The sequence below is a fragment of the Eretmochelys imbricata genome, chromosome 9 (genome assembly GCF_965152235.1).
Source record: "Eretmochelys imbricata isolate rEreImb1 chromosome 9, rEreImb1.hap1, whole genome shotgun sequence".
Taxonomy (NCBI): Eukaryota; Metazoa; Chordata; order Testudines; family Cheloniidae; genus Eretmochelys; species Eretmochelys imbricata.
The window spans coordinates 55,333,861-55,360,949 of NC_135580.1; the positions used below are offsets into that span (position 1 = coordinate 55,333,861).

A 27,089-nucleotide genomic window follows, 5' to 3' on the forward strand; every position below is an offset into this window, starting at 1 on the left:
TGCCTAGGAACTGCAGTTCATCCAGTGGGCATCTGAAATTTCCAGTGGCACTAAGCCATTTAAAACATGAGTGCATGGCTTATTGGGTGAAAAGAAAGTATGTCCATACTTCCCCAAAAGGTGGGGCATGCCCTTTGGTTTAATAAGTGGCCCATTATCTGAATGTACGGACTTGAGGGCCACTTCAGTTCTGGCCTGGCATGACCCTCTGAGGCCTGCAATGTATCTCATGGCTTGGGTAATTGTGGAGACTAACAATGTCCACTCAGTCTGCTGTACCAATAATAAAGCAGTAATTCACACTGCTAAACCTCAGAGATTCCTGTTCCTAAATACATTGCTCTGGTGTTGACTGCAAGGAGAATCACTGCAGCTGATGTGGACTCGGTGAAGCCAGCAGCTGTGCTCCAAAGTCCTTGTCAGACGGGCACTAAATTAGGTCACAGTGCACCAACACCTTGTCCTTAACCATAACCACTGAGGAGCAGAGTATGTGCAAAGTAAACCCGCTCCTGGTTAGCAGGAAATTGTTTTCTTCTGGGAAATCTGAATCCTTTCCAGACACCAAAGCACTGCAGTCTTCAACATGAATGGATTCAGGTTCTAGGCAGTACAGAAATCTGTGACTTCTGTGTAGACCGGGACTGGTATCATAGATAGATAGATCATAGAATATCGGAGTTGGAAGGGATCTCAGGCTGTCATCTAGTCCAACCCCCTGCTCAAAGCAGGACCAGTCCCCAATGTTTGCCCCAGGTCCCTAAATGGCCCCCTCAAGGATTGAACTCACAGCCCTGGGTTTAGCAGGCCAATGCTCAAACCACTGAGCTGTCCCTGCCCCGCTGCTTATGGCTGGGATAGTAATATTCCTTCTGTAGCCTTACTGCTATTCACAGGTCACGGTTGGGAAGACCTCTTCAGCCATACTCGTGTCCATCATGTGAATACCTCTGGCTGAAACTCTGGTCCTTAGGACAAATATCTTATTGTCCTTATATAGATCCATGGTATGCACACATCTTGAATACTGCATACATATGTGGTCTGCTCATCTCAAAAAATATATACTGGCATTAGAAAAGGTTCAGAGAAGGGCAACTAAAATGATTAGGGGTTTGGAACAGGTCCCATATGCGGAGAGATTAGAGGCTAGGTCTTTTCAGCTTGGAAAAGAGATGACAGAGGGGGGATTTGATAGAGGTGTATAAAATCATGAGTGGTGTGGAGAAAGTGAACAAGGAAAAGTTATGTATTGTTCCCATAATATAAGAACTAGGGGCCACCAAATGAAATTAATGGGTAGCAGGTTTAAAACCAATAAAAGGAAGTTCTTCTTCACTCAGCGCACAGTCAACCTGTGGAACTCCTTACCTGAGGAGGTTGTGAAGGCTAGGACTATAACAGGGTTTAAAAGAGAATTGGATACATTCATGGAGATTAAGTCCATTAATGGCTATTAGCCAGGATGGGTAAGGAATGGTGTCCCTAGCCTCTGTTGGTCAGAGGGTGGAGATGGATGGTAGGAGAGAGATCACTTGATCATTATCTGTTAAGTTCGCTTCCTCTGGGGCACTTGGCATTGGCCCCTGTTGGCAGACAGGTTACTGGGCTGGATGGACCTTTAGTCTGACCCAGTATGGCCATTCTTATGTTAAGGGTGTGACCTAGTTAACACACTTTTTCTTTGACTGTACCATCATGGCTTAACCTGCTTGGGGCTGTAAACCTTGATGTTATCACACTGGCTCTCTCATTCTTACCATTGACTAGACTAGAGTGTGTCATAGAATCATAGAATATCAGGGTTGAAAGGGACCTCAGGAGGTCATCTAGTCCAACCTCCTGCTCAAAGTAGGACCAATCCCCAACTAAATCATCCCAGCCAGGGCTTTGTCTCTTAGGTTAGAGTATTAGCCAGACATACAAATATATTGGCATATTCCTTCCAGAACATGTTGTTGGCAGTGCTCTAATTTAACAGAATGGCTAGCTTCGCTTTCCATCAGCCTTTTCCTCTTGTATTACCCACTGGATACAATAACTATAATCGAAGTAACTTTAATGCTCTTCGAATGCTTGTTCATGTCAATTCCAGTCAGGTGTGTGTGCGTGCATGTGCACAGTAGCAGGAAGATTTTTCCCCTAGCCACATCTGTGGGGTCAGCCTGAGCGCCCCCTGGAATCACGCCTTCATGGCGCCCTATAAACTGCCCTGCTGACCCACCACCCCCTCAATTCCTTCTTACTGCCAGGGATGGTAGCTGAAACTTCCCCTTGCTCTTTCTTTGGGTAGCAGCTTAGCAGTACTTCAGTTTTTGCTATAGACAGTTAGTGGTGGTTACCCCCGTCTCTTATTTGTCACTGGGGCGTGCCGCGATCCCCAGCCTTCAAGATTTGCCAGGACTGCCTAAAAGTGACCCCCACACCTCCTGTTTACAGTGTCTGGGTGAGGGTCACCAAAAAGACCGCTGCAAGATCTGTCGGGAATTCTGACTGAAAACTCTTAAACAGAGGGAGCAGTGGCTTAAAAGCCTCCTCCATGGAGGCAGCTCTCCAACCTCAATCAGACCCAGGCACCAGAGATCCCGCTCCTAGTACATCTTTCTCCTGGTGTTCTACCCTAAGCCGCATTCTAGCGGCAGAGAGAAGCGACTTCACTCATTGGATGTCCTCAGGGCGCTAGCCTACATGGAGAGAATGAAGCTGTTCAGAAAGTCAGTCCAGGTATTCGTGGCAGACAGAACGAAAGGTCAGTTGATATTGTCACAACGCATCTTGTCATGGATAGCGTCCTGTATTTGTGAGTTCTACAACCTGGCAGGGGTTCCTGCCCTTCCAATCACTGCACATTCCACCAGGGTGCAGGGTTCATCAACGGTGTTCCTGGCTCACATTCCCACTCAAGAAATCTGCAGAGTGGTGACGTGGTCCTCCATCCATACTTTTGCCACACACTATGTGATTACCCAGCAGGCCAGAGAAAATGCGGCCTTCGAATGAGCAGTGCTCCATTCAGTGGATAACTCTGACCCCACCTCCTGAAGTTGGGCTTGTGAGTCGCCTGATTTGGAATTGACATGAACAAGCGCTTGAAGAAAAAAAAAACAGTTACTTGCCTTCTCGTAACTGTTAGAGATGTGATGTTCATGTCCATTTCAATACCCACCCTCCTCCCTCTCTGTCGGAGCAGCTGGCAAGAAGGAGCTGGGGGTGGTGGGTTGGCAGGGCCCTTTATTGGGCACCGTGAAGGTGTGACTCCAGGGGGTGCCCAGGCCAATCCGAGAAATGCTGATAGGGGAAGAATCTTCCGGCTACTGTGCACATGCACGTGCACACACGTGATCAGAATTGACATGAACAACACATCTTGAAGAACAATAGTTATGAGAAGTAACTGTTTTTTGTAAAACCAAAAACTAAGGGAACCGTTGTGTCTAGGCCTGACCCCAAAGCTAACTGAAGACAGTGGAAAGACTCCCAAAGATCTTCACAATGTAAGGGCCTGATCCAAAACTTATTGATCTTCTTGCTACTCTTGTCCTTTCCTTCTCCCCTTCTCTCCCTCCCCACTCCCCGGTCAATCACCATCACTTATTGTGTCATATCTCATTTAGGTTGTGACCTCTTAGCAGCAAAGACTGAGTCTTGACTTTTGTAAGACTTCTAGCGTGCTTTGAGGCAGTCAAAGAAATGATAGGTTAGTACTGGGTTATTGAGAAGGTAGGGAAAGGATTTAGGAGATGAGCGTCATTTGTGGATCACTTAGTGAAAGCCTCTTCAAAGGAAAACTGCAGTACTTGGATTAAAAAGTGGCATTGTGCCTCCAACTGATGATTAGATGTTCGCTTTTGGGGTTGCCTGTATGCTAACTTCAAAATCTCTTTAGTTCTAGGGGAGGCTCTCTCGACAAGGTGGGTATACCTGGCAGAGGCATTTAGAATATGTTTAAAGACTCAAGTTTAGTGTCTGGTGTATTCTAGCCAGCACCTGTCTGCATGCAGTGGGGTGTGTCTGTGTGTGTGTGTCTCTCTCTCGTTCTGAGGAAGAGTCTGTGCATTGATTCACCCGGGCTTCACTAAGCTACATTCCTAACTTCTGACTACTGTCAATTTTATTGGCCGTTTTTCAGGTTGTTTCCTCCAACTAGATGGATTGCTGTTGATGCTATGGTTTTCAGCCCTGAAACTTCCAATTCATAACCTACATCTGTTACTAATCTGCTGTATTCCAGCCTTACACTATATAGGCTTTTGTAGGCAGGGTAACCAAACAAAATTTCCTGTGGGATTTAGCTTTGTCCTTGTGATTCCCTATGGTTGTGGTTAAACAATATGGAAGTAATGCAGCAATGTGTGAGTCAGTGTTTGAGCTTCCTTGATGATGGGCAAGTTTGAGATGGCACAGAGCCTTACTTAGTTTGAAACAAAAAATACAGTAAAGGCAACACTTTTGAAATCCTACAGGATTGGAGGGGGGGTGTGTGTGTCATATTTTCTTTTGTCTTGGAGCAGAGTTAATAACTACTTTTTTCTTTCTATAAAGCAAAAGCTGGCAGGCTGACGGGCAGCTTACAGGACGGACTTTCTGGCTACTGACCATTTAGCTGGTAAGTTACTGATTGTATATATCAGACTTTCCTGTTCCTGGGCCACTTGCTCAGCAAAGAGAAATTACCAGTGTTCTGCAGTGACCATCTGCCCACAGCTGTCTTTTCTCATTAAGCCTTTTAATGCTTGCATGATGGACCTGTACCTTAGAGAGCATCTTTCTGTAGCTTTATTCCATCCAGAGTCAATGTATGATCATTGAATTTAAAAACAACAAAAAAACCCCAAATAAATGTTGATAGGATGATTAGAGGGTGCTAGTCTACTTGTGTTCCCCTCTTCTGTAGGCATAGGCTGTGGACATCCCACCCTCTGAACTCTGAGCACTGAGTTTAGAATGTGGAATGTTGGGCTGTGTTAAGGTCAAGAAGTTCTGTTACTGGATTGAATGAAAAGCTTGAGACTGGGAGCTGCCATAGACCGCTTTGCTCCTTTAAAGCAACTGTTTTTCAGGGCTCTTTGTCAGGAGAGGGACTTAATTCCAATCTCACTCATGAAGCGACTTTCACACAGCTTGTGAGGGTGTTGGTCATAGTGATTCTGGCTTGCCAAGCTAGAGGTGAGGTGAAGCTGTAGTTGACCAGGTAAGGGCATGAGGTGTGCCAAGGATGAATCTGAGAGAGAAGCTGGCTGAATGCTTAAAATCTAGATTTGTTGCTTATGTTTGTTCTGTGATAGTATTCCAAGCATAGAAAGCAGTGGGGAGAGGACAAGATTCTACATAGTAGAAACTAGAGGCAGGGGCTTCCTCAGTATCTGTACTGTCCTTTGATCACTGCAGAATCAAATCCATTGATAAATAGGAAAAAAATTCTTAGAAGTGGATTTTTCATTTCCTTGTCATGCAGAAGTGTGGTTTCTAAGGAATAGAGCCCTGCAAATCTGCAGATATTCACTTTATATCCGCGGACCATGTTTGCAGATTGGTTGCAGATACAAATTTTGTATCCATGCGGGGCTCTACTAATGAACTCTTGTGTATGTATGATATGACACTTACCATCAATTTGTCCCTAGATGACATATGTACAAACGAGAAATGGTTTTCCCTTGATACTGACAAGCATCTCTTAAAGTCCCTGCTTCCTTCCTGGGCATGGTATGGGGGAGGTGTTTTCACTTTTATGGAAGCTCTCAGGTAAACACAGTGGCCCCTTCACTCCAAATGAAGTTCTTAATTAGTCTCTTAAATTTTGCCCATGGGGGAAGTCCACTTCTCCCTGGTTTTGATTATGGTGATGCTGGTGATAAGCAGTGCACCCTTCTCTCCCCCAGTGGCATACCCGGATTGTGTGTAGGTGGGAAATTAACAATGAGCTCTGTGGCAGTTTTGACCCAGGAGAGCTTCGCTGAACACCGCAGCGGCCTGGCTCAGCAGGAGGTGAAAGGTAAGATAGTCACAAAGTTCCTATGAAATCCCACTTAATATCCGCTGCACAGATGGGGTCCCTCTTACTGCCTACAAGTGGTTCAGAAGTGCTAGGCTACTTGTGGGCAGCCAAAGAAGAGGTCTCCTTATTCATAGTGTGGTTGGTCCATCGGATCATGGTTACCCATCTAGAGAAGAATGGTAGTATTTCATATCTGTTTTGCCCAGGTGTAAATGACCTGAGAGAATCAGGCCCTCAGCCTCTAGAAGGAATCCTCCTTTTAAGCAGATTGTGACAGTGGTACACCCTGTTCTACAGCGTGTATCTGGGAGAGCAACACACAGTGATGTGAGAGCACTTGCTCTCTTAGTAGCCGGGTCAAGCACAGTGGGTGGTTTCCTACCATGCTCACGCAGATTGTCCTGGCCGCAGCTATGCGGGAGAAGCTACTGATGGACTCTGTCTTCCATCCTTCCAACACAGTGGGCCAACTCTAACTTCAGAAGCGTTGTACCTACTTCACAACAGGTCTTGTCTTGGTCCAGTATACCTAGAGCTCTTGCTAGTTCCCTAATGGATCATACCTGAGCTCTTCTCTTCTCCTCCACCCCCTCCCCCAACCACCACCTTGCCCAATATCCAGGATTTTGCTGGACTTTCTCTGCTCTGTGTTTGCTCCAACCCTCCATCTCCATCAGTCTCTTCACCTCAGCTTGACTCCACACCTGTCCCTCCTACCTTCTTCTCCCTTGCCCTGTCTGCCTCATCCTCTTTACTTTTCTTTACATATAGCTGATCCCCCTCTTAACTAAACCCACCCTAAATAAATGCATATTGTGGCACTAATGTGCAGTTTGCTGCTATCACTTTGTTCACTCTGCTGGTGTGTTTTGCTCTTTTCCCCCACCCTGTGTCTGTCATGTCTATTTAGATTGAAATCTCTTTGGGGCAGGGACTTGTTTACGTCTCTGTACAGTACCTACCACAATGGAGCCCTGTTCTGGGTTGGTCCTTGGGCACTGCCATAATAAACCTAATTATTAATGATGATTCCCAATAGTGCACAGCCTGCTTCTTTCAACCCTACTTAAATAGATTTCTGCAATGGGCATGAATGGGAGAATTGCTGGCAATTAAAACTTTGTATTGTTTGCCTCACTGCAGTTGCAGCTTTAAACTCTGAAGAGGAAAATGACCCTCCAACTTATAAGGATGCCTTTCCTCCACTCCCTGAGAAAGCAGCATGTTTGGAAACCGCCCAGGAACCAGCTGGTGCCTGGAGCAAAATTCGACCGATCAAGGCTTCTGTCATCACTCAGGTTGGTGGAAGCCAAACTTCTCATCTCTTCCCTCCTGCCACAACAGTGTGTCTCCTCCCCGTTCTAAAAATAATACAGATGAGCATCCCTTAAGAACTCATTAGGTAGTATGCTGAGGGAGGGTGGAGAGTGGCTTTCTCCTTTCCAGTGACCCAGGGTACAGGGAGAGGAAGTACTGCAGGTGAAAGTGATATGCCAAGAGGGTTAAACCAAAGGGCGCTGCTTGCAGAGAGGAGTATGCCCAGCATTGCTGATAGAGAGTTCAGTGGGAAAGGAGTTATCTAAAAGAGTCTTATTCTTGTCCATACATCCTCATTTGATAAATAGTATTGGTAATCCTGAGAATGGACAAGAATATCCTGAGTTCTAATAGCTAATACTAAAATTTTGAAAGGATATAAAAGCTTATGCTTCAGGGCTTACGCTCATCTCTAACTGGAGTCAGGGAGCTAGAATGAGACCTTTCCGGGAACAGACTATCTCACATCCGCCTGCTGTGGGGTTCTTGTCCAGCATTACATGCTTTCAGAGGAAAGTGCAAGAGGGGGACCTCAACTCTGATTCAGTAGGGCAGTTACTATTGTCTGGTATGCAGAGGATTCCTGTGACATAAATAAAGCATCTTATTAAAACTGCCCAGAATTGATGGCTCAGCCTACTGCATGAGTATCTTAATTATTGTGAAGGGTGAAGATCTACTATAGTAACCCAACTTGTAGTCTAAGTGGTAGGGCTTGCCCATATAACTCAACAGCCTGTCACGCTGAATAATCTGCTCTCTCTCCTCACCTGTTGTATGGATTGAGCAGGTGTTTCATGTACCGCTGGAGGAAAGGAAATACAAGGACATGAACCAGTTCGGAGAAGGAGAGCAGGCCAAGATCTGCCTGGACATCATGCAGAAGACTGGAGCTCACCTGGAGCTCTCTCTCGCAAAGGACCAGGGCCTTTCAATCATGGTCTCTGGCAAGCTGGAAGCAGTCATGAAAGCTCGGAAGGAGATTGTCGCTCGGCTTCAGACACAGGTGAGTGTATCTAACTGTTCTCTTCTACTTGTCTTTGCTCCTCTCCCAAGATGCCCTGCTGCTTGGAGGCCTTTGGGTGTGGGTGCTCATAAACTGAAGGGTTGTAATTAGATGACTAATCTAGTTTTGCCTTGCCTCTTTCAAAATGCACAAATGATGAATCGCGATGGAGACCAGGCTTGAAATAGGGTTCAAAGCTAATTACAGGCCATGGTGTAAACTCCTCCCCAGCTAGATCCCTGCAACATCTGCTGTACAAACAAGACACTGCACCTGGAGAGAATGCAGACCCCTCACGAGAAGCTGGTATTGTCTGGGAGACGGTTAACTGTTAGCATAGTATATACATACAGATAAATCAGGGAAGTGAAGGAGAGGCATTACTAGATAGGCTGCAGTGAGTTACAGAAAGTAATACAATCAGGGGTTTCTGATGACACCGCTTACAAGTGGGGCTTGAGTTACCAGAACCCAATAGATGCAATTGTTTCCTCCTCTCACTGCTGCATATATTTATAATCTGTCTGAGGACAAGAGTATTATCAAGGCTTTCTTTCTATTTTTTAACATGTCTCAGCTCATTTTTGACTTGCCATTAAGGTTTCTCAAATGCATTTCCAGTTGAGGCAGTTGCCAGTGATAACACTAACATACACACCACAACAGTACCTTTCCACCCACACATCGCACCCAACCAGATGGCAAACAATGATACAAGGCCTAGAATAGGGTGCATCTGGGAGTGCTGTAGAAGAGCACTTTTTGCTTGACTATAGCACATTTGGGGACATTGGGTTAAGGTTTCCTATCGCACTTGCCCAGAGTCTTTGTCCACCCCTTCCTCATCCCTGGTTTCAAAAAAAAAAAAGTAACAGGCAGTAGAGTTGAAGCCCAAGTTGTGTCTGTGGGCTACCCCACTAAGGATTTTTTGTGTTTTCCTTGACTTTCGTGGGTGTAACTTCTAAAGTCTTAATATACATGAACTGGCATCAAGAGATCACATAGGGTTATAAGCCACCAAGATAGCAAAAAGGGTAAAACTGAAGTGATGGGATATACAAGAAAAGGAAATATTCCAAAGCACATACCTAACCCTTAATGGCAGATTCAGAGAATAGGTTCTGAAAAAGTAGCCTCTACAGTCCTGGGATGACTCCAGGAACAGGGCCTTTCACTAGCAGAGCACATGTTCAAACATATCACTTGAGTAATGAGCAAAGATTACCATCTAATAGCTGTCTGCTCTCTGTGAAATAAGTATGGTCTTGATCGAGTCCCTAGTGACAAGTGCCCACATGCTAAGGTCTTGACAACCTTAGCAGCAGAGGCCAAAAGTCTGAATCAACACTCACTCTCAAGGCATTCTCTTTAAACTGTAGCTGCAGTACAAAGTTGCTTGCTCTGCTACTGCCCATGGTGTATCTTGGGGACTTTGCCATCAGCAACTAGGGGACTTCGGTCTCCAGAGCTTCCTTCTCGTATCTCTTACAAGATCTAAATTAACTCAAAATACTGCTATTTGGATGAGGAAAGCAATTAATCTTTCATTTTTGTTAGTAATACAGGCTCCACAGAGGGAAATCATCAGTATCTTATTTCTGAGACAGAATATAGCCACTGGCTAAGGGGACTTGTCTTGTTCTGTATCACTATCCTGAGAGGAACTAACTTGGGTCATCTGTTTCTGACCATGACAGATGAGCGTACTCATTCTAGTGTTTGGTTCCTTTGTTGTAGGCCTCAGCGACAGTTGCTATTCCCAAGGAGCATCATCGCTTTGTCATTGGCAAGAATGGAGAGAAGCTGCAGGACCTGGAGCTCAAAACTGCGACCAAAATCCAGATCCCCCGCCCAGATGACCCCAGCAACCAGATCAAGATCACCGGCACCAAGGAAGGAATAGAGAAGGCTCGACACGAGATCCTGCTGATCTCCGCCGAGCAGGTATCTGAGTGGCACCTTCATTTTCCCTGCCTCCTGGGAACAGGTAGATGCATGCTGTCACACAAGATGGTGCAGCCTCATTGTACAAAAGGATCATAGTTCAGTGGAAAGACATTGTATTCAGTGGTCAAAGTGCAGGTCTAGGAGTTAGGAGCCCTGGCGTCAAGCCCTGAGTGCCACTGGCTTTGTTCCTCCACCTTTCTGTTTCCATAAAGATGGATAGGGAGTATTACCATTTTAAAATGGTATGATATCCTTGGGTGAAAAAGGCTATAGGTGCCAGGTGAAAGGAGGAGGGGTTTCATGAATGGGAATGGGGTCATGATATGGGTATTAAGGCTCTTACTGCCCATATTTGTGCCAGTTACAGTAGCTGAAGATTTAAGGGGTGGATTTTTAAAAGGAATATGAACACAAGGGATACTTGTATCCGAGGGTATAGGGCACTCTTGTAGAGCGGTAAGAAGTCATACTTGAGAATTCTGTTCTCCAGAGTGGGGACTTTCCAGCACACTTTACCTCGAACATAGCCATGGAGCTCTGTGATTAATCTGTCTTGTTTTGCCTTTGTGAAGGATAAGCGTGCAGTGGAGAGACTGGATGTGGATAAAGTGTACCACCCCTTCATTGCTGGCCCTTTTAACAAGCTGGTGAGCGAGATCATGCAGGAGACAGGGACGCGCATCAACATTCCACCACCCAGCATCAACAAGACGGAGATAGTCTTCACAGGTGAAAAGGAGCAGCTGGCCCAAGCTGTAGCGCGTATTAAGAAGATCTACGAGGAGAAGGTATGGGTGCTCTAGAGAGAATTCATAGCTACCTCTTCCTCCCTATGTATGTTACCCACCATATATTCCTCATGTTGACCTGTTGTCCTTCCCAGTAAAAGTTACGTTTGTTGGATCTGGTTAGCAGTGTTGCCCATCCACTGTTGGAGAAAAGTGGGTCTTGTGGTGGTGTGAGGTATTGAATGTTCAGCTCCTAAAACTTCTGTGGTCAGCCTGCCACAAGGAGTTGCATCTGATTTAAATTTTAAAAAAAACAAAACCCAAAACTGAGGGAAGGAGGAATTTCAGGACAAATGGGGCTTGGAGACTAGCTGGCTTGTACTCTGCAGCTATCGTAACATGTCTTTCCTGTTAACTTTCCATTAGCTGCTATTGACATTCCAGCTATGAATTGCAGGACTGCTCTCCCATGGCAGATTCTGAATACTGTACCTTCGCTGAAATCCCTAGCGTATAACTCATGTACTTATTGCAGTTTGGGTATCACCTTGAAGACACAATTGGGAATCAGGGTAGGTATGATATACATGTGTGCATGCAAGTATGGTTGTCCTTGCCTCAGGGAGTTTACAGTCTAATAGCAGATGGCATGCTTTACTTCAAAATCCTTATACGCACCAGATTTGATCATAGATCCCGGCAAGACCCAAACATTTATTTTAATTTTTTTTTTTTAAATTGTCCTGGATTACCCTACAACTGGTTCATTAATTCTTTGCCCAGAAAGGAAGGGTAAAGAAGAGTTTTACTGTGTCTGGTGGCTTCCCCCCTTTTCTTTCCCTGCCACTTGTGATTGATTGCCCTCACGCCTCTTCCCCACACAGAAAAAAAAGACTACGACCATCGCAGTGGAGGTGAAAAAATCCCAGCACAAATACGTCATCGGCCCCAAGGGGAATTCCCTACAGGAGATCCTGGAGAAAACTGGAGTCTCAGTTGAGATCCCACCCACTGATAGCAGCTCTGAGACGGTGATACTGCGTGGCGAGCCTGAAAAACTTGGGCAGGCATTGACTGAAGTCTATGCCAAGGTAATGCATAAATAACATGTCAGCTTAAGTTGCCAAGCCATGATTTTTAGATTGGGGGGGGGGGGGGCATAAGCAACTTTCTGCACTGCTCTGCCTTAAAATGCATAGATTTGAATGGATCCCAGAGCATTTGGAGGCCATGAGCATCTCCATTATGCTCTTGTATATGGATAGCTAACTTGAGAACTCTGTACTAACAAGGCTGGTGCTGAGATGCAAGCTGCAATAGCCCTTGTATGGTGGGTATGTTGTGATGGGCCTTCATAGTCACTTTGTGTTCATAGTCTTTCCTCTTCCATAGGCTAACAGCTTCACCGTCTCCTCAGTCTCTGCCCCCTCTTGGCTTCACCGTTTCATCATTGGCAAGAAGGGACAAAATCTGGCCAAAATTACTCAGCAGATGCCAAAGGTATAGACAGTTCATGGCAGCCTCACCCACTCCTCTTGACTCCTCTGCCTTCCCTTAACAAGAGATGGTCTCTGTCCTTTCTCTCCAAACCTCTCTAAAAGGTCTAGATTTCTGGTAAATACTAGACAAATGTCGCTATAAATGGATGAGAATGGAGAAGAGAGCATACTACTTTACAAGATGCTCTTGCAGTTGGGATCAGTAATACCACTTTTCCCTTCAGAATATCTCCTTTTTATATAGGTTCAAATAACCAGTAAGACAGGTTGAACCCTTCATATGGAAGTTTGTACGATTCTTATTAAACAACTACAAGATGTAGTAATTGCATCACTATATGGTGCTGTCATCCAAGGGCTTCAAAGGGTGAGTAAGCTGATTTTTGTCCATCTGTAAAATGGAGATCATAGGTGGAGCGAATGCCCAAAGTCACTGTGGGAGTTAGGAGTAGAACTCGGGGCACCTGCTCTAGACACTCAACCAAGTGGCCTTTGATATAGGTGGCTGTCCCTTCATAAAAATAAGCAAAGGATAACCTGCAACTTGTGTACTCCCGAAGTGGGAGGGAAACGAACCAGCTTTCAGCAGCAAAGATGGATGGCTTTGTCATGGCCAGCAGCATTGATCTGGGTTGCGTGTCTTGAAGCTCTTACGGTATTCCTTGTCTTGTTTAAAGGTTCACATCGAGTTCACTGAAGGGGAGGATAAAATCACCCTTGAGGGACCCACAGAGGATGTGAATGTGGCTCAGGAACAGATTGAGGTCATGGTCAAGGATCTGGTGAGTTGGCTTGTTGTAGCTTCAGTTGCGTAAGACTCCGAGCTGTGGTAAAAGTAAGAAGAATGCGGAGGTGGCAGTAACAAGAAACAAGAGCTAGCTTGCATAGCCTCTTTTTTTTTTTTTATATATATATATATATAATACCCCCAGATGGGGGATAGGGATGTGACAAAAAGCAAGCAGTCTAGAGACTTTGTGCAGTGAGTTGAAATTAAAGCATTCATCATGAAGCGTCCTCTCTCTCTCTCTGCCCCTCAGTAATTTGCCTTAAGACTTGCTAAGAGATGGAGTGGTGTTGATCAATACCAGAAGAGTCTTCCGGGTGGTGATAGCTGCACAAGAGAAGGTTTTCACTTTAGGATTGGTGAGATTGCGTGGGGGCTTAGTGTTTCACACACTGGGCGCTACTAGTACAGACCAGAGTAACTTAATGGCACTGTTCAACTCAGCAGCAGTAGGAGTGTTTTTGTGGTTAGTTGTCAAAGGCCTAGCATTGATATTCAATTATTATGGACAACAGATGCAAGAACTTGTGCTCTGCAGTCTGCCTAACGCTGCACTGCTCTTCTGCAGATCAACCGGATGGATTATGTGGAGATCAGTGTTGACCACAAGTTCCACCGACACCTCATTGGAAAGAATGGAGCCAATAGTGAGTGAGATGCCTTTTTATGGGCAATTGAATATGCTCTTACAGCCGTATTTTGTCCATCTCCTTAATCTTCATTAGACAATGGCTGAAATTCCACGGGCCGTGTTAATATTACTTGGTGTCTTTACACTGATCAGCAGCTTCTCAAAAGGGCTATTCGCTCAAGGAGCATTAGATGAGGAGCAAGCTGTAAGGCTTATTTTAACTCTTTGAAGTTATCCTGGAGGATTAGATGGATGTGAAACCTTCATCCAAGATGAGGAGCTTCCCTCCAGATCAGGGTGGAGAGTTAAACCTTTCCTCTTGAGTTAACTCACAGAAAAAACACTATATTATGAGCTGGGAAGATGGTCCTGGAGGGTAGACTGAGTTCATGCCCATTTGTGCCTGCAGAAGGAACATCTGATTCAAGTTGTTGTTGTTCCAGGAATAAAAGTGGCAGATACTGCATTCCTTATATCTGTGGGCACTGTGCTTTGTCCTTGTAGGTTCTTGCTGGATGTTTTCTATTGTGCAATAGACAGTCCTGCTTTTGCTGAGCTCACAGGTGGAAAAGCTTTACCTCACCACCTCTTTTTAAAAATCCCTGTCTTCTCCTTCCACCCCCTGTACTTGACTAACTCCTTTTCAAGTGGCTGAAGCCTCTTTGGAGAGGCTGGCCTAGGGTTCAGGTAATCCCTGTATAAGAGAGCTGCTATAATGATACCACCTAGCTTTCAGTCCTGCACTGGTAGGTGTGACAGAATAGACAAGTGTTTCAGCAAAATCCTTCTCTTGCAGTTAACAGGATCAAGGACCAGTATAAGGTGTCTGTGCGTATCCCTCCGGACAATGAGAAGAGCAACCTGATCAGAATTGAAGGAGACCCTCAAGGTGTCCACCAGGCCAAGAAAGAGCTGCTGGAACTCGCTTCACGTATGGTGAGCAATAAAGCACTACACAACTGACTTTGACTAACAGAGACCCCTATTGGCAATGTGTCTGTACCATTTTTTATGTCTACTTCTGGAATTAGAGCAAAGGTGACCTTTCCCCACAACCAGCACTTGTGTACCATACTTGACTCTTGCTGGAAGCAGAGTAAATTTAATGTCTGTCTATGGGTGTTTGAGTCCACTTTTCAGCTTTAGGGAAAGGGAACTCTGGTCTGGCATAGAAGATGAGTTCTGAAAGACATGACTGCCTGATCAATTGCCATGTAGCAAAATGGAGTGAATAAAGGGCATGGAACTCATCTTGATGAAAACATAATTGTCATCTATATATTCTCAGGAAAATGAACGCACCAAGGACCTAATTATTGAGCAGAGATTCCATCGAACCATCATTGGGCAGAAGGGCGAGCGCATCCGGGAAATCCGAGATAAATTCCCAGAGGTAAGGCTTCTCCTAGCAAGCTGCAATTTGCAATCTGTGTGTGAATGTCCCTCCTTTTTGAGGTGCTCTTATATTGGGGTGCTGACTAAAATCTGTGTATCTGGCTGAATGAATAAATTGTGGGGGTCCCCCACCGGCCTGTGGGTCATCATGGGGTTAGAACCTGGGACCTTTGGCACCAAAAGCATAGGCCTCTACCACTTGAGCTAAAGGCACAACTGTTAACTCATAGTGGATAAGAGCCTATGACTCCCGTGTACCAACCATTAGAGGGGACCCTTAGCAAGAATGTTCTTTAACACAAAGACCCTTTCTACTGAAGGGTTACTGATTCTTGGGACAGAGGAACTGTGCTGTGCTATGGATCTTCTATCCTGCCAATCATACCTTTTGTATGTTATGTGATTCTGCCATTAAGTGACCATCTCTTGCAGGTTATCATCAACTTCCCAGACCCAGCACACAAGAGCGACATTGTCCAACTTAGAGGACCCAAGAATGAGGTGGAAAAATGCACAAAGTACATGCAGAAGATGGTGGCAGACCTGGTATGAGAGCTTCTTGTGTTATCTTCCCCACCTCCCAGTCTTTAGTTTTGGGACAGAGGATAACTGTGTGCTGACATCACACTTAAGCTTTGTCTGAAACCTTAGAATGTACAGCAGGTGGGTGAGACACCTGCATTGTGCTGATATTTAGTAATGAAGGGTCAGCTCTTCTTACAGTGGCTCTAGGGTAACTGAGTGAGAAGGGGATCCACCTCCCAAACCCATAGCTTCAGTCTGTTTTGACAGGTTTCAGAGTAACAGCCGTGTTAGTCTGTGTTCGCAAAAAGAAAAGGAGTACTTGTGGCACCTTAGAGACTAACCAATTTATTTGAGCATGAGCTTTCGTGAGCTACAGCTCACTTCATCGGATGCATACCGTGGAAACTGCAGCAGACATTATATACACACAGAGATCATGAAACAATACCTCCTCCCACCCCACTGTCCTGCTGGTAATAGCTTATCTAAAGTGATCATCAAGTTGGGCCATTTCCAGCACAAATCCAGGTTTTCTCACCCTTCACACCCCCCCCCCCCCCCCACACACACACACACAAACTCACTCTCCTGCTGGTAATAGCCCATCCAAAGTGACCACTCTCTTCACAATGTGTGTGATAATCAAGGTTGGCCATTTCCTGCATAAATCCAGGTTCTCTCACCCCCCTCCAAAAACCACACACACAAACTCACTCTCCTGCTGGTAATAGCTTATCCAAAGTGACCACTCTCCCTACAATGTGCATGATAATCAAGGTGGGCCATGTCCAGCACAAATCCAGGCTTTCTCACCTGCCCCGCCCCCTTTTCCCCAGCGCACGCACACGCACGCACACACACACACACACACACACACACACACACACAAACTCACTCTCCTGCTGGCAATAGCTCATCCAAACTGACCATTCTATAAGTTTAAATCCAAGTTTAACCAGAACGTCTGGGGGGGGGGGGGGGGTAGGAAAAAACAAGGGGAAATAGGCTACCTTGCATAATGACTTAGCCACTCCCAGTCTCTATTTAAGCCTAAGTTAATAGTATCCAATTTGCAAATGAATTCCAATTCAGCAGTTTCTCGCTGGAGTCTGGATTTGAAGTTTTTTTGTTTTAAGATAGCGACCTTCATGTCTGTGATTGCGTGACCAGAGAGATTGAAGTGTTCTCCGACTGGTTTATGAATGTTATAATTCTTGACATCTGATTTGTGTCCATTTATTCTTTTACGTAGAGACTGTCCAGTTTGACCAATGTAAATGGCAGAGGGGCATTGCTGGCACATGATGGCATATATCACATTGGTGGATGTGCAGGTGAACGAGCCTCTGATAGTGTGGCTGATGTTATTAGGCCCTGTGATGGTGTCCCCTGAATAGAGAACCTGGATTTGTGCAGGAAATGGCCCACCTTGATTATCATACACATTGTGAAGAGAGTTGTCACTTTGGATGGGCTATTACCAGCAGGAGAGCGAGTTTGTGTGTGGGGGGGTGGAGGGTGAGAACCTGGATTTGTGCTGGAAATGGCCCAACTTGATGATCACTTTAGATAAGCTATTACCAGCAGGACAGTGGGGTGGGAGGGAGGTATTGTTTCATGATCTCTGTGTGTATATAATGTCTGCTGCAGTTTCCACGGTATGCATCCGATGAAGTGAGCTGTAGCTCACGAAAGCTCATGCTCAAATAAATTGGTTAGTCTCTAAGGTGCCACAAGTACTCCTAGTCTGTTTTGAGTGAATTTACTTTTCTGACCTTCTCTCATAAGCAGCCAGGCACCTTCTAGGCAGAATGGTAAACAAAGAGGCTCTTTTCCAGGTGTTTTAAGAAATCCTAACAGAAATAGAAAGGGTGAGGCATGACCAAGCCTGTTGTGACTTCATCTCGTCAGCGAACTAATTCTCTTCTTTCTCTTTTTGTAAGGTTGAAAACAGCTTTTCTATTTCTGTTCCCATCTTCAAACAATTCCACAAGAACATCATTGGGAAAGGAGGTGCCAACATCAAAAAGGTGAGGTTGCTACTGGCCCTCAAATGTTCTACAAAGTTCCTTTGTACTCTCTGCTTTCAGGTACCTTCCAGTCATCAATCCCACCTGCTCAGTGGTGAAGTAAAACTTAACCTTCCAGAGCTTCCTCTTGCATGCTCCACCTCAAACATGTATTTGTTTCTTATTGCAGATCCGTGAGGAGAGCAACACCAAGATTGATCTCCCGGCAGAGAACAGCAACTCAGAGACAATCATCATCACTGGCAAGAGAGCAAACTGTGAAGCCGCTCGCCACCGAATTCTATCCATCCAAAAAGAGCTGGTAACAGGAACTGGTTAATTTAAGGTGTTATAAATGGAGTACAGAGGCCTGACAAAACATAGGTGACTTGACAAAATTCACAAAAACAAAGCAAACAAATTATACAGGAGATAGTTAAACTTAAAGAATCCAGTCTCTTATGTGTTGAGTTCATGGCTTGAAGGTTAGCATGCTTAAGATCAAAGAGCCCGACTTCTCAGCAAAAGATACTTATGGTCCTTTCCGAAGAGGTTCTTGTCTTAGGCCTAATTGTCTTGGCAGTCTCTTTAGGCAGGCCTCCGTATCCAGCTTGCTAGGTTGCAAATTCTGAGAGCTGATACTAAAAATGCCATATTGAAGACAGCTGAACTCAAGGAAACTTTGAGAGAATTTTTTTTTTTTTGGTTCAAATTCTGAATGTTAACAGTACTAGCAACTGAACTGCTTAATAAAACGTTTAATACAGAGGTTGCTTTAATTTGAGACCAATCTCCCCAGATAATTGAAGACCACCAAATTGGACTGAGTCCTCAAAACATAGCAAGCTTCTTCAGGTCACCAAAGTAGGCAAAGAAATCTACCTGCCTAATCCTGAGAACATTTAGGAAAGACAAGTCCAGGATACAATTTCCAGTGGCATGTAGTGCAGCCACTTGTCTCCATGTGGAGGTTTTCATGAATCCAGCCAATACTTCTGACCAGAATCTTATTGAATCTGCATTATTCACTTCTCTTCTGAAAGAATCCTCATCTACTAAAACTTCTTTCTTTGTGCCCAAACGGTAACAGTGCTGGGGGGGGGGAATACTTTCCCCAGTGCCCATTATTGTTCTGGGAGACTGGCATGTGCTGGCACATCCAGCTGCTGCTTGGCAGATATTGCAGATCCTCTGCTCAGATTTGCTTCTTAATAAGTGGTTGTGTGGTCATCTCCCAGTACTAAAATCCCAATAATCTCAGTATTCTGATATCTCCAGAAGAGGAACAGACTGCGTGGGTCTGCTTCCCCCTCACCCAAACAATTCCCTCCCAACAGCTTGCCATACAATCCAACCTTAATGCCCTGGCTTCTTCCCCTAGGCTGACATCACAGAGGTGGAGGTCTCCATCCCCTCCAAGCTCCACAACTCCCTCATTGGTGCCAAAGGTCGCTTCATTCGCTCAATCATGGAGGAGTGTGGTGGGGTCCACATCCACTTTCCCACAGAGGGCTCTGGCAGCGATACAGTCACCATCAGGGGCCCTGCTCAGGATGTGGAGAAGGCCAAGAAACAGCTGCTGCATTTGGCAGAGGAGAAGGTGAGCCCTGCAACTAGGTAGAAAGATCAGATCCAACCACAGTCTCTTCCCTCTTAATGTGTGATCAATCCCACTCTGTGTGCCTTACCACAGGGAGGTGCTGGGTGGGGTGGACAGTGTAAGGGGGGGGCCATGTCTTTTGGGTCATTATACTCTTATTGTAAACACAGTTGGAACATTGGTACCACTGCTCCTAGGACAAGAGACCCTGATCCTAGTGGCGTTTGAGTTAGTAAAAGAACTAGCTACTCTGCCAACAAAGTGACTTAACCCCTTTGTTTGATTTGCCCTTTGCTTAAATGCCTCTTTGGATCCAGATGAAGGAGCAGAAATGTCCTCCTCTCGCCCCCCCTTACCCCCCTGCCTTACTTGGAATTGAAGCACACTGGTGTGTGACTGGAGTTGGTTTTACTCCAAGAGAGGCAACTTTCCTTCACTCCTCCCTCCTGTCTGGCCTTAGCCCGTGCCTACAAATTCCAAATGAGTGGCATTCTTTTTTTCACATCCCTTGATATAATTATGGATGTAATTAAGGTCTCAAGTGACAGGAGTTACTCTAAGATGCATAACTGGCCACTTTATTTATTAACAAAAACTTTCTTGGAAATGGCTGCCTGGTGAAAGTGCTGTGTACTCTCATGTTATGGGCCAGATTCACAGCTGCAGTAAGCCTGCGTAGCTGGCCGGTAGCATGACACTGGCTTATCCGCTATGGGTCTGGCCCATGTGAATGAGCAGTTCTCTGGCTCACTTGGTCCTGCTCCTGTCTGCTCTCAGCACCATTTAATCCTGATGCATTCTTACTGGATTGTGTTGTGACATATCAGAAGTAAGGTGACATCCTCCCAAATGCAAGTTCTCATGGTGCGAATATTCTGATGCCTGGAGAATGTGAAGTAACATCTTCTGATTTCAGATACCAGAATTCTTCTAGTTTGCTTTTACTTTGGAAGATTGGATTTCTAGGCTGTGACACTAGTCACGCTTAGCCAAATGTGCATGTGCACAAACTTATTCCAGAAGTTTCTCCATATATTCTAATGGTGAAATTGTGTTTGCAAGTACTCATTTGTGCTTTGTTCTCTGTGCGGGGGCTGACCTCTATTAGCAAACTAAGAGTTACACAGTGGACCTTCGTGCCAAGCCAGAGTACCACAAGTTCCTGATTGGCAAAGGTGGTGGCAATATCCGCAAGGTGCGTGATAACACAGGGGCTCGCATCATCTTCCCAACCTCTGAAGACAAAGACCAGGAGCTGATTACCATCATGGGGACCGAAGGGGCTGTCAAGGAGGCTCAGAAGGAGTTGGAGGCACTCATCCAGAACCTGGTGAGGGAGGCTTCCTCCATTCACTTGTCTTTCTACCCACACTTCCCATGTGTGCATCTCTGCAGCATAGGTGGTAGCAGGTGCTAACCTGTCAGTTGGGAGGAATTGCTTGGCCCTGGATAAGGGTAACATGTCTATTTGGGAGGCCCTGGTAGGAACTCAAGAATTAAGATATGCGTGTTTACACTGCGCACAACCCACTTCTCTAATGATAGAGGAGTGGTCCCACATTGTGAGCTATGGAAGGGATTTTCTAATCCAGAAGTAGAGTGTAATGAAGAAACACCACTGTGTAATGTCTCCTCTCTGCAGGATAACGTGGTTGAGGACTCCATGGTGGTGGACCCCAAGCACCACCGACACTTTGTAATCCGGAGAGGGCAGGTTCTCCGTGAGATTGCTGATGAGTATGGCGGTGTGATGGTCAGTTTCCCCCGCTCTGGCACCCAGAGTGACAAGGTCACCCTCAAGGGGGCCAAGGACTGCGTGGAGGCTGCCAAGAAGCGCATCCTGGAGATCATTGAGGACCTGGTGTGTGTCCCAGCAGGCTTGTTTTAAGAAGCAACCGTTCTGTTTCTTACACATGTCACAAGTACCTTCCTTCCCCCCCCCCCCCCCCCAAAAAAAAAAAAATCCCCTGCTCCATGTCATGTGGAGGGTCCTGTTTTTGCCCAGTCTCTGACCTGAGGAACACTGTGGCAGGTCACATGGGCCCCAGGTATTGGCACTCTGAGCCTGGGTCAAAACCTAGGAATATCCAGGGTAACCCCCTATTTAGATCCTAGCCTAGGAAAGGTGTCTAGCCTCCCCAGCGGCCTGGCTGGGAGGAGATATACATCCCCTTTTGGCCTTCCTTAGCCAGCTGTTGGGGGTGGCAGTTTCTTCTTGGCCAAGACTCTGCTGTGTTTCCTGTGCATTTCAGTTCCTTAATGCTTAGGAGTCCTCCTCTGCTCAAGGTCCCATCCTCCCCTCTCATTGTAGGAGCAGAAGGGTGGTGGTTAGGGGTCTCTAATTCTCTTCTAGGTATCTTTCTGGCATGCTCTGTTCAGCCCTTTGCTGTCTTCTGGGGGAGGTGAGGAGCTGTACTTTCAACACTGTCTTATTAAAGGGTAGCTTTCGCTTGCTCCCGACTCTGGCACATACTGATCTGGGAGATGATGCACAGAGCACTTCAGGCATTGGGTACTAACTTTGGGGTTCCTGGCTCAAGAATTGGAGCCAATCCTCCCAAGGCTGGCTCTTACAACTAACCAGCTGTTAAGTGTCTGGGCTCTTGTCCTTGCCTCCATGACAGGCTGTTCTCCACCCTCCCTCCCCCTGAAGAGCCTCTCGAGGGAGAGGTATGGGAATGGAGTTCTGGTCTGTGGCCATTAGTCAGGTGTGGGGTAGCATTTGGAGGACAGGCTGCCTTTTGTTTCTTGGGCGCGGAGGTATGAGGGATTCTGGAAATGTATTGGACAGAATAATTGTTGCTCTGTCCCAACTAGGGCTGTCGATTAATCGTAGTTAACTCACACAATTAACTCAAAAAAATTAATCCTGATTAATCACGCTTAAACAAGAGATTACCAATTGAAATTTATTAAATATTTTGGATGTTTTTCTACATTTTCATATATATATCTTGTATTCTGTGTTGTAATTGAAATCAAAGTGTATATTTTGATTACAAATATTTGCACTGTAAAAAGATAAACAAGAAATAGTATTTTTCAGTTCACTTCCTACAAGTAAGGTAGTGCAATCTTTGTCCTGAAAGTGCAATTTACAAATGTAGATTTTTGTGTGTGTGTTACATAACTGCGCTCAAAAACAAAACAATGTAAAACTTCAGAGGCTACAGGTCCATTCAGTTCTACTTCTTGTTCAGCCAATCACTAAGACAAACAAGTTTGTTTACATTTACAGGAGATAATGCTGCCCTCTTCTTATTTACAATGTCATCAGAAAGAGAGAACAGGCATTAATTAAATTTGTGACTGAACTCCTTGGGGGAGAATTGTATGTCCCCTGCTCTGTTTTACCCTCATTCTGGCATATATTTCATGTTATAGCAGTCTCAGTGATGACCCTGCACATGGTTTTCATTTTAAGAACACTTTCCACTGCTGATTTGACAAAATGCAAAGAAGGCACCAATGTGAGATTTGTAAAGATAGCTACAGCACTCGATCCAAGATTTAAGAATCTGAAGTGCCTTCCAAAATCTGAGCAGGACGAGGTAGAGAGCACGCTTTCAGAAGTCTTAAAAGAGCAATACTCCAATGTGAAAACTACAGAACCCGAACCACCAAAAAAAGAAAATCAACCTTCTGGCATCTGACTTGGATAATGAACACGTGTTGGTCCACACTGCTTTGGATGGTTTTTGAGCAGAACCCGTCATCAACATGGACGCATGCCCCTGGAATTGTAGCTGAAGCATGTGCATCTGGCACATAAATAACTTGCGACGCCGGTTACAACAGGGCCGTGAGAGTGCCCGTTCTTGCTTTCAGGTAACATTGTAAACAAGAGGCGGGCAGCATTATCTCCTGAAAATGTAAACAAACTTGTTTGTGTGAGTGATTGGCTGAACAAGAAGAAGGACTGAGTGGACTTGCAAGGTCTAAAATTTTATTCTGCATTCAAAAATTTAAAGTATTTTTGTACATAATTCCATATTTGTAAGTTCAACTTTCATGACAGAGATTGCATTACATTATTTGTATTAGGGGAATTGAAAAACACAATTTCTTGTCTTTTTACAGTGCAAACACTTGTAATCAAAAATAAATATGAAGTGAGCACTGTACACTTTGATTTCAACACAACAGTATACAATATATTTTAAAATGTAGAAAACATCCAAAAATATTTAAATAAAATGTATTCTATTGTTTAACAGTGCATTTAATTGCGATTTAAATTTTTTTTAAATTGCTTGACAGCCCTTGTCCCAACCTTTTGCCTCCACCCTGCTCCCTTCCTGCCTATGACACACATGACTATATGAACTTACTATGGTGACAAATCTTTGAGAATCACATTTTGATCGAATAGGAGGGAGTGTGTGACAACAGGTGTCACCTGAATAATTCACCTGCTTTCTCTGTCAAACATGCAGGAAGCTCAGGTGACAATAGAGTGCACCATCCCCCAGAAGTTTCACCGCTCCATCATGGGCCCCAAAGGTTCCCGAATTCAGCAGATCACCCGCGACTATGGTGTTCAGATCAAATTCCCCGACAGGGAGGAGAACCCAGGTATGATGCTTTGAGAACTCTACTGCACTGGAAGTGTTGGTGGGGTGCTCTGAGCTACTCAGATCACTGGGGGTTGTGCTGCTGCTTCGGAGGGAACCCCAGCCGAGTTCACAAGTCATGCCGTTTAAGTCTCTCCCTGCAGAGAGGCAATGTGGCTGGGCAGGAGGCAGCCTTGCAAGTGGACACTTCTGCTTTGAGCTGTGCAGTCCTTAAACCTCCTCCAAGCCTAATACTAAAACAGGCAACTATGACCGTGTCTCGTACTCAATATGGACTAGAACTGCTGTCCTTTTGCTTCTGTCTCCTTAGGCTCCTTTAAGAACCAGGCCAAACTGCAATGGCAGGAGAGAGCTATTGTTTGGTCTACACCAAACAGCAGTAGAGGTTCTATAAACTTCAGGTCTTTTACCTTTAAACTCTTTTGGAGAGGGAGAACTTTTAAACAAACCAGCTCTCCTTACCGCTCTTTCCCCTCCCGCAAGTGAAAGGAGAATGGCTTGTTTGCTCCACTACATATTGCCAAGTTTGGTCTCAAGTATACCACACACAGCAAGGCTCATTGGTTCCTGGCTGCCTTATGTTTAACCACACCTGTTAAATAAGGTGTGGGGGAGGGCCTTCTACCACTAGGAGGTGGTGAACTGACCATGAAACTAGACCACAGTCCTGACTGATGTAGAATATATTGCTTTTAATATGAAATATTCTGGGTCTGTGCACTTCATAACAGCTGAAAGAAAAGCTACTGGGAATGTGGGTTCTCAGACAGCAATGGTGGACTATGTGTAATGCTTATTACAATAATCTGCTGCTGCTGAGTAAGGAGAGAGTGCCATACAGAAGGGGCAATAAAAGGAACTCTTTTTTTTGGGCTGGAGAGAGGCTGTGTTCCTATGTAAAGAGCAGGGCATAATGGTGGACACTCTACAATCCAGGATGGAGCCAAGGCAGAGTTAGTACTGATGGTAGGTAACCTCTCATACTACTGAAATGCTATTAAAATCTCACTTTCTTTATGGTGAATGTTCGTTGTCCTCCCTGTGTGCCTTGGGGTCCTGCTGGGCAAGGTGGAGGGTGTGTACTGATCTCTGTGGGAGTAATACCACTTATGGAAACTAAGTTCTGTATTCACTGATAAGATTCTTATTCTGTTTGTTTCCATGCTCTCAGCCCCTGCCACAGAACCAGCCATGCAGGAGAATGGAGAGGAGAGTGGGGAAGGAAAAGAAGCTAAGGAGGCTGACCCCACTTCCCCAAAGAAGTGTGACATTATCATCATCTCTGGCCGCAGAGAGAAATGTGAGGCAGCCAAAGAGGCGCTGCAGGTATGTGGTGCTGCTGGCTCTCAGCAGACTCTCAAAGCTCTTGTATTCTGCTTGTGCCCTGCAGCAGGAGGCTCTATTTGAATACTCTGGGCTCTGGTGCCAGGTGGCCTTGCTCAAGTTGGTGTCCTCCTGGGGCTAATGTGGCACAGGTAGATTATGTAGCCTAAAGGAAAGGGATTCCCTTTATTGCACCTAAACTTTCTGCCCTTTAATGACTTGCAGGGTGGGTGTGAATTGACCTGGCTCAGTTGGTGTTAAAGGCTCTAAGCAGTAGTGGGAGTTGCTTATGCATAAGACTTTTTTATGACTTGTCCTTTCACCCTGCCCTGTAATACAAGAGCAATCGTTGTTTTCTATATTGTTCCTCAATAAAGTCCCTTCGAACCTTTTCCAGGCTGACTAGTTCCAGCCTTGACAAGTTCTCATCAGAGCTAAGGCCATGTCTCAACTACAAAATTAAGTCAACCTAACTTAAGTTGGCATACAGCTGCCACAGTAATTACATGTCTACACTTTGCTTAACCATGTCTACACTTGGCTGGTGAGGACGCACACCGCTGACACAAGAAGCAGTGCTTGTATCAATTGTACTGTCAGTGCAGGGCATTGTGGGACTGCTCCTGAAAGCCAGTAACAGTTGACAAAAGCACCACAGGGTCTACACTGACACTGCGTTGACCAAACTACATTGACTTTGACTCTGACGCTCATGGAGCTGGAGTTAAGTTGGCATAGCGGGGAAATTACATTGGCGGGAGCAAAATTTAAGTATAGACGCTTCCACAGTTAGGTTGACATAAGCTGCCTTGAGTCATCCTAACTCTAATGGAGACCAGACCTAAGTGTTTCCATCCTTAATCTAATGACTTTCTTTCTGGGCCTTTTCAGCCTTCACTATATTTTAAGGTGAGGCTATGAAAATGGAGCACTGTACTCCAGAGGAGGCACCATTGTTAATTCTGAGTATGTTCTTTAGTATCCAGTGCATTCTCATAACTTTCGCTGCTGCTGTTAGGCTTTCTTCTTGACCTCCCCATGAAGACTACATGGTCTCTTTCCTAATCAATGGCTTAATGATCTTTTGATCAAATGTATTCCACTCTGGGGGATTCAGGAAGTGCCAGATCTCTCTCCCTTTTAGGACAGATGTAGCTAATCTAAATCACAGCAGGGCTGTCATTCAAAAGGCTTTGGGAGAAATCTGACCCTTGACTCTGCAAAGTGTTTCTGCTGGGTAAACTCTGTGCTCTTCCTCCCCCATGCAGGCTCTGGTTCCTGTCACCACTGAGGTGGAAGTGCCCTTTGACCTTCACCGTTACATCATTGGTCAGAAAGGAAGTGGAATCCGCAAAATGATGGATGAGTTTGAAGTAAGCTGGGTTTTGTCTCCCTCCCATCCCTGGATCCCAGAGATCCTGTTGCTGTGAATGTTGCCTTTTGGGAGTGCCAGGAACATGGCCAAATCCATGGCCCCAGCAGTCACTAGTGTGCCACTGGTATGGCAGGTACTGGACAAAATGTTTCATAAATTCATAGACTTTAAGGTCAGAAGGGACCATTATGATCATCTAGTCTGACTTCCTGCACAACACAGGCCACAGAATCTCACCCACCCACTCCTGTAACAAACCTCTCACCTATGTCTGAGCTACTGAAGTCCTCAAATCATGGTTTAAAGACTTCGAGGTGCAGAGAATCCTCCAGCAAGTGACCTGTGACCCACGCTGCAGAGGAAGGTGAAAAACCC

The 27,089-nt window shown here is 45.3% G+C and overlaps 1 protein-coding gene across 4 annotated transcripts in view; it reads left to right on the forward strand.

The window, feature by feature from the left end:
* Window positions 1-27,089, forward strand: part of HDLBP (high density lipoprotein binding protein) — a 90,967-nt gene that overhangs the window by 40,942 nt on the left and 22,936 nt on the right. For 3 of the 4 annotated variants that reach the window (XM_077825601.1, XM_077825604.1, XM_077825602.1), the window contains exons 2-22: window positions 4,543-4,606; window positions 5,883-5,995; window positions 7,142-7,296; window positions 8,106-8,321; window positions 10,059-10,265; window positions 10,841-11,056; window positions 11,881-12,087; window positions 12,389-12,496; window positions 13,173-13,277; window positions 13,851-13,929; window positions 14,710-14,849; window positions 15,202-15,306; window positions 15,741-15,854; window positions 17,777-17,863; window positions 18,033-18,164; window positions 19,224-19,442; window positions 20,551-20,772; window positions 21,085-21,303; window positions 23,879-24,017; window positions 25,188-25,342; window positions 26,608-26,712. In XM_077825601.1, coding sequence (XP_077681727.1) covers window positions 5,920-5,995; window positions 7,142-7,296; window positions 8,106-8,321; window positions 10,059-10,265; window positions 10,841-11,056; window positions 11,881-12,087; window positions 12,389-12,496; window positions 13,173-13,277; window positions 13,851-13,929; window positions 14,710-14,849; window positions 15,202-15,306; window positions 15,741-15,854; window positions 17,777-17,863; window positions 18,033-18,164; window positions 19,224-19,442; window positions 20,551-20,772; window positions 21,085-21,303; window positions 23,879-24,017; window positions 25,188-25,342; window positions 26,608-26,712 — 3,006 coding nt within the window. In that variant the 5' untranslated portion in view covers window positions 4,543-4,606; window positions 5,883-5,919. Of the gene's footprint in view, window positions 1-4,542; window positions 4,607-5,173; window positions 5,192-5,882; window positions 5,996-7,141; window positions 7,297-8,105; window positions 8,322-10,058; window positions 10,266-10,840; window positions 11,057-11,880; window positions 12,088-12,388; window positions 12,497-13,172; window positions 13,278-13,850; window positions 13,930-14,709; window positions 14,850-15,201; window positions 15,307-15,740; window positions 15,855-17,776; window positions 17,864-18,032; window positions 18,165-19,223; window positions 19,443-20,550; window positions 20,773-21,084; window positions 21,304-23,878; window positions 24,018-25,187; window positions 25,343-26,607; window positions 26,713-27,089 lie in introns of those variants that run through there. The other variant, XM_077825603.1, reaches the window with a different exon arrangement.